The 7,296-nt window shown below is 32.9% G+C and overlaps 1 protein-coding gene across 1 annotated transcript; it reads left to right on the forward strand.

Moving 5' to 3' along the window:
- The first annotated feature begins 1,147 nt into the window (after positions 1-1,147).
- LOC149800003 (FMRFamide receptor-like) lies at positions 1,148-4,014 on the forward strand. The gene has a single exon (XM_089958326.1). The coding sequence runs from the start codon at positions 1,148-1,150 to the stop codon at positions 2,288-2,290; it is 1,143 nt and encodes a 380-aa protein (XP_089814452.1). The 3' UTR covers positions 2,291-4,014.
- The last annotated feature ends 3,282 nt before the right edge of the window (positions 4,015-7,296 follow it).

A 7,296-nucleotide genomic window follows, 5' to 3' on the forward strand; every position in this document is an offset into this window, starting at 1 on the left:
TGTACATTTTTTGACGAAATGAAGTTGTTGTCCAGTACAATCCGGTTTGAATGTTGCCCGCTGTGATGACATTATGACAGCTATGCACATTGATAAACATATCATTCTAGCCTATATTGTGACGATTTCACTCAACGTGCTCTATTCGTGACTCAGTTATAGTATATGGTCACCATTGTAAAAGACCATGCCAATCGATACATTTCTTCTGAAAGATTCTTGATAACAATAGTAAATTCTTTAAAACTGTGATAAAAACAGCCTTGTGTGTTTCGGAGGCATTAGACAAAACGGTACTATTCATTGCTTTAAGTTTGCGTAGATTCTGCCGTATGACAGAAATAGTGACATATATGTAATTATTTGCTAGCTACATAATCAGTCCTTGTATTGTAGACTATAAAATAAAATACTATGTGAAAGGCTGACGGACGCTGAATGGCTAAAAATAAATGAACAGTGGGTAAATTTATTTTGAATTGTTTCAGAAGAAACTTTGGTATGATTAAACTGCATGCTATTACAGGCCCGGACTTGAAAAGATTTTCGTTGGATCGATGCAGCTGTAAGCTAATACGTGATGCAGATGAGGTGATCACATGGTGTATTATTTTAAGAGTGGGTTATTTTTCAAAATCGAGTTGGGAAGCATATTATTTTTAATGTTGCAAAATGTTTACTCATGCATATATTATACATACATACCATATAATAATTGACAATGAATATGAAAAGTGAACACATTGACTTGTTCATTTGATTGCAGAAGACCATTTTATTCATGTTACACTCGAAATGACTAGAGATTCCAATTGTGGATATAGGTTCTAATTAACATGAAATCAACATACATTTCATAGCACAAAATACAAGTGTTGACAAAGTTCAAATCTCGTCTAAACATCTGTAAATTCTAGGTCCTTATCCATATAAAATGTACATTAGCTAGCTTAGGATACGTTATACATCTTTGTTAAACCATTTTATACTTTTTTGCAATAGTCGTATGATCGAAGTTTTTACCTCACCTATCTTTAAACGTTTTGTTCTTGTTATTTTATTGTAGGATAATGAGTGGTAAACAATGTAAATTGTTTTTACAGAACGAGTTTTAATTGCTTTTTCTCGAATTTTATTTCAGGGAAAGATGGCCAATTATAGTGACAATACATCATGGATCGCCTTCCTCGAAGACGCTACCATGAAGACACCTGTAGTTACAGACGTATATTCTGCTCCCATCGAGAATGAAGTCGAAGCTCAATATATGACACAACAAATTGAGACATATTGTTTTCCACTGGTATGCATTTTCGGACTCATTGGAAATACCCTTTCAATGATCGTATTTCTTCAGAAACAGCTACGGACGACGTCATGTAATCTGTACTTGGCAGCGAGGTCGGTATCCGACAATGGATTTCTGTTTATCCTCTTCCTCATATGGATCAGCAGGATATTTCACGTGAACATAATGATGACGAACATATTTTGCCATCTCTGTATCTTCTTCACCTATTTTTGCGGTTCTGTTTCTGTGTGGCTGGTTGTGATGGTAACGATAGAAAACTATATTCGAATTTGCCACCCATTTAAAGTAACACAGTTTTGCACAACGATGAAAGCGAAATTTATAATCGGGGCATTCTGTGTTGGAGCCTTAGCGTTATATCATCTCCCTTTGTGGATCGTGACGACCAACTGTACTCCAAATCCAGAATTTGCTCAAGTCACACAGGCGCTTGTACTTATTGATTCACTGCTCACCTTAGTGGTACCAACGTTTCTCATATCTGGTTTTACCCTCACAATAACATATACTTTAATTAAATCCTTGTACACAAAAAATAAACAAAAAATGTGCATTTGCACACATAGAAGAACAAACAAAGGCGCCCAATGCAAGATGACCAAAATGCTCTTTGCGCTAACCGTGATATTTCTCACACTCAATTTTCCAAGCCACGTTATTCGTGCACGGATACTTATAAATACTTACATGAGGGAGAGCGACATATCACCCGCATTAGACAAAGTATTCCAAAGAGTGTTTCAGCTATTGTACTATTTGAGTTTTTCCATTAACATACTTATTTATTTAATATTCGGAGGAAATTTCAGAAGTTGTTTCATAAATCTGTTTTGCAAACGTCGTACGTTAGATGAAAGAGAGAATATAGGTTGCGTACATTATAGAATTAATCAAAGTAAGGCCTCTGTCACTACTTTAATTGATCAAACTATAACGACAAAACTGATGTCAAACGATATCAATGAAAACCAGGAATGATTATGACAGATAAGTCATCGAATCATTTCCCTACTATACTTTGGTCTCAAGAAACATGGTGTTTTCTATCATGCCACTGTGCATACGTACTTGAAAGCGTAAATCCAAGCTAACTTACTTCACTTACGTTCTTTGGAATGCAAAAGGCAAACAGATATATAGTTTCTAATCAGATGTAACCTTTGCAACCGTATCTCTGCAGATTCATGAACCAAAGGAATATCTGAACATTTTTTAATAACAATACTTTGCTCGACCTATAAAATGATGGAGTTTTAATTGCCTTATTCCAGGAGTAAAGTTTTGTTTGTGTTGTACTTAGATATCGTTCTTAAAAGCAATCACACATTGCAGAATTATTCATATGTAAAAAAAATAAGGAGTTGGTAAAAGATGCTCAAATAACTTTCTTCAAAGCTATTTCAGTAGGTTTCATGGAGGAATTTTTTCAGATGGTGTAAAATATCGTTATGTTTTAAATCGTAAAATTGATCTGAATAGGCGCTGAGTCCTATTACTGTTCAATATTTCGCACTTTACATATACAATGTTTTCAAATGGTAGTTTTGAAACTTAAATATTGAAATCAATGACTTGGCGAAATGTAGAATTCAGCCTAGGTAAAATTATAGTTACGATACTGTAGTTGATCTGCAACAAATCAATGTATGAAGAATAATCGTGACTAGCACTCGTTGTACTGGAGCTCTAATACAATTGTATACAATCAATCGCTTGAATGCCGGCATTTCGGACTAGACCGGAGTACTAAACTTGTTAAAAAGATAATAATCGCCCTCCAGACTGAAAGGTAAACTATTTATAGCAAAATTAAAAACAAATCGTTTGTGAGAGCATGTGTGTGTGTGTGTGTGTGTGTGTGTGTGTGTGTGTGTTTTGAAAGACAAAATGTCCGTATTTATATAAATTACCGTGCTTTAACCAGGAGCCTAAAGCTATTAAATCTTGTGACTCAAAACTTTTTACATTATACCCTGAAACAAATTAACCGTTAATAATTGTGATACATACTAACCAGTAATTCTAGATAGCCTAAGTACCTTAGATCTTAGTTTTCTCCAGGAAACACAAATATTCGGAATCCAAGAGAAAATGTAGGTCGAGGATGAAACAAAATAACTGATTTGTTTAGGAAAGCAATTCATTTATTAATGTGTATATTATAATAATTGACCCAATTTAGCATATTTCACAAGGTACTTAAACTGATTTTAAATTCTAAATTACGATGTATACATAAATTATATTTGGAAAAAGTGTGATGGTAAATTGGTTTGGTGCAGGCATTTGATTGCATATTCTTATGTTAACAAAGTTAATTCGTGTGTGAAGAAAAATGATACTAATTATTATTTTACAAAGCAATTTATTCTTTATTGTTTTGCTTTATATGGCACATGCGCTTTTCCGCATAATGTAGTCTATGTATATATTACCTTGTTAACTTTAATCCTTCCTAAAAAGAAGCATATGTGCCCTTTCTATGTACATGCACTTAGCTAGAGCTGTATATATTTTATATCTTATTGTCTTATTCCTTCTCTTGTTGTCTTGTCCATTTATACGTTAATCCCATTATGGTTTATAATTTGACTAATATAATATAACTAATATACTAATGATACAAGAAATAAGCTTATGAAGATGTCCGCTATTATTTAGTGGAAACCGAATGCTTTTATAAGGTTCCAACTCTTACTTGCTTTATGGTCATATGGTCCCCACCCACGGTATCATTACGACTAGACGCTTTAGTCAATAACAAATGCAAATTTAATTAATAAAAGATCTGTAGAAATTCGAGATAATGACTGTGTTATTTCCAGTTTATTTTGATCTTAAGGAAAGTCATTGTACAAAAATGATTCGTATCATCAGATTTAGGAGCAAGAGGTATAAATCCTGATAAAATTACCTCTTGAACTGTTTTCAAATGGTATGTATGTATGTATGTATGTATGTATGTATGTATGTATGTATGTATGTATGTATGTATGTAAGGAAGGATGGATGCACGCATGCATGGGTGCATGTACAATAACAGTAAATATATCAGGCTGACCACTTGGTACGTGTATGCGTATTTTATGAAATTTTCATCATCATTACGGATATACAGTAGGATAATGTAAACATTAGTGTATTTTTGATGAACGAATATTTACGTCGTTACAATTACCATTTCACTTGAAATAGCTGCCTGTGCTTCTTTTCAAAATGTCGGCTATTTGAAACCAATGTCAACTGGTGAGATAATTACATAGAAACGAAACGAAAATGATTTCACTGGCATCAACTGTGAATTACGTGTACCGATTTCCAATATGATTTCCATTAGATACGGCTTTGATGACTTAAATGCTTATAACCTTAAGGATTTGGCTATATAAATATGCGTGGTCACCCCAACGGTTGGTTCATCACCACAAACGACTAAATGATGCCATTGGTATATTTTGTAAGGACCGCATACGTTACCTAACCTTGTCTCTAAATTATGACTGGTCAGTCGACGTAAGTCAATATTGGATCTACAATCTCCAGAATTATACCGATTATACAAACGATACAATGTGTTGTTACGTGCTAAAGCCAGAAAAATATTTGATCTTTCCCCAGTCGCAGGACTGTCATCAAGTTATATTTGACAAATGGCTTCTGTCCAAAGAAAGGTAGTTAAAGAACATTAAAGAAAAGTACCACCATCCATTGAGAGTAATGAATTCCAAGTCGGTGTGTTAATGCTTTCTAAAGCTCGCACCTAATACTGTTATTTATGTCAGCAGTGTCCTTTACCAATTATTCATTGAAAGCAGAAGAAAATTAGCGTATCCATATAACTTATTTGAGCTATATAATGATAGTGAATAAAAACCATGCTTATGTGTGAGGGAATCTCTTTAAAACGTTTCGACATTAAAGCCGAAATAGTGTAGATGTAAACACTCCTTAATGCAATTACTACTGTGGGGTTATTTTTGGTATAATTTATAAAAATAAATCAGTACATTTTGTGCGTACGTTTAAATGTAAGTAAATTTGCAGTATGTACAATTTTACCAATGCTTGTCTATAGGTATGCATATATGTATGTATGTATGTCTGTATGTCTGTATGTATGTATGTATGTATGTATGTATGTATGTATGTATGTACGTATGTATGTAGGTATGTATGTATGTATGTATGTATGTAGGTGTGTGTGTATTTTTGTATTTATGTATGTATGTATTTATGTATGTATATATGTATGTATTGAATGTAGGGAGGGAGGGAGGGAGGGAAGGAGGGAGTGAGTGATATACTTGATTGATGGAGGGAGGAGGGAGTAAGGGAGGGATGTCTATATGCATGTATGTATGTATGCATGCATGCATGTGTATGTATGTATGTATGTATGTATGTGTGTGTGTTTGTGTGTATTTATATATGTATGTATCTATGTATGTATGTATATATGTATGTATGTATTGGATGGAGGGATGTAGAGAGGGGGTGTTTGTGTGTGTTTAACTTATCATGCATTCCATCTAACCCTGGATTTGGGCTATTTGGATTTGGCGTGTCCTTCAGAATTTTGGATTTAGAAATAAAAATTGCAAAGGAAGACACGATATTAATGATCTCAATTAAATTAAGCATATATTTCTATGCGTATCATCCGAGTTTATATCTGTAAATAGAATTCAATGGTATCATTATACATGTCATCTTCATCTACATAATTATTGGGAGTCACAATCCTTAAAGAAGGTTAAAACAAATGTCTTATTTTATCTTGAATAATCATTTTTATTTTCCTTTTATATGCTAGAATGTTTATTTGCTTTTATTATAAAATAATATTTTATCAAAAGTTTTTACTTCCTTCTAATCGACATACATTGAACTTTGGAAAAATCGTTGACATTTTCGTTCCGTATGGGTAACCACCATATTGGGAAAATTCACACAAGGGCACTCAGCAAAGAAATATTTAAAATTTTATGTAACTCTATTTTCTTAAATCTTAATTGCATGATCAGTTTCGGAAATGTGGGACGATTATGGGAATATAATTAGTTTCAATATTGTCTACGCAAATGTATTTCATTTTACGTTCCCATATTTTTTCTTAAAGACGGTTTTGAATCTATATATACTCTTTAAGTATCACTTATGAAAAAGGGCAGAGAGGAAGTTCTTTCTGTTAAAAAGGAGGAGAAATGAGTAGTACTGTTCAGACTTTGTAATACGACATCAGTTATTGTATGTCATTATCATAGTCATCGAGTTACACATATTCTTGCAGATTCAATGTTCATACATTAACAATTATCTTGTCAGTATATATATATATATATATATATATATATATATATATACACACACATATATGTTTATTTATTTATTTATAGTGTAATATTAAATATATAAAAAAACTTTATTGTTATTTGACCATGCGCATCATTCGCGGTAAAAGTTGTTTCGTCATGTGAAAATTAATAAACATTAAACATTAATGATATAATTAATGTCAAGCATTTCTTTATTTAGTCATATTCAATACACAAAATCGCATCTTTTTTCAATGTTATTTATAAACTTTTTAATTATGTCCCTGACACGTGCTGATAACGGCGAAACCACTGAAGGTCTCCATTCCTAAAGCAATAGGATCTAGTCGAAAAACAATAGGCTATATTTGCAATGTGCATGGTATATTCAACAACACTTTATAAACGTTCAAAGATTCGTTTCTACTATGACTAAACCTTACACATAATATTGTTGTGATGACAAACGGTCTTCGGTAGAATGATACGCAAACTTCGAGAGTACGACACAAATCTTTTAAAACAAAAACAACGTGAGAACACATGGGGCGGAAAAGTATTATGATGTTGGCAGGTGTAGTGTTAGATCTGATTATGCCTTGCCATGCGTGCATTATCCGATACCTATATGTCTTGAGTTCATATGGCTATTAGTAAGTGCTAATCAAA

The sequence above is a fragment of the Sinohyriopsis cumingii genome, chromosome 5 (genome assembly GCF_028554795.1).
Source record: "Sinohyriopsis cumingii isolate HCF-2022 chromosome 5, ASM2855479v2, whole genome shotgun sequence".
NCBI classification, from domain to species: domain Eukaryota; kingdom Metazoa; phylum Mollusca; class Bivalvia; order Unionida; family Unionidae; genus Sinohyriopsis; species Sinohyriopsis cumingii.

Bases quoted from the DNA above. Each gene is read 5' to 3' on its own strand.
- LOC149800003 (XM_089958326.1), top strand. From the start codon at position 1,148: ATGGCCAATTATAGTGACAATACATCATGGATCGCCTTCCTCGAAGAC.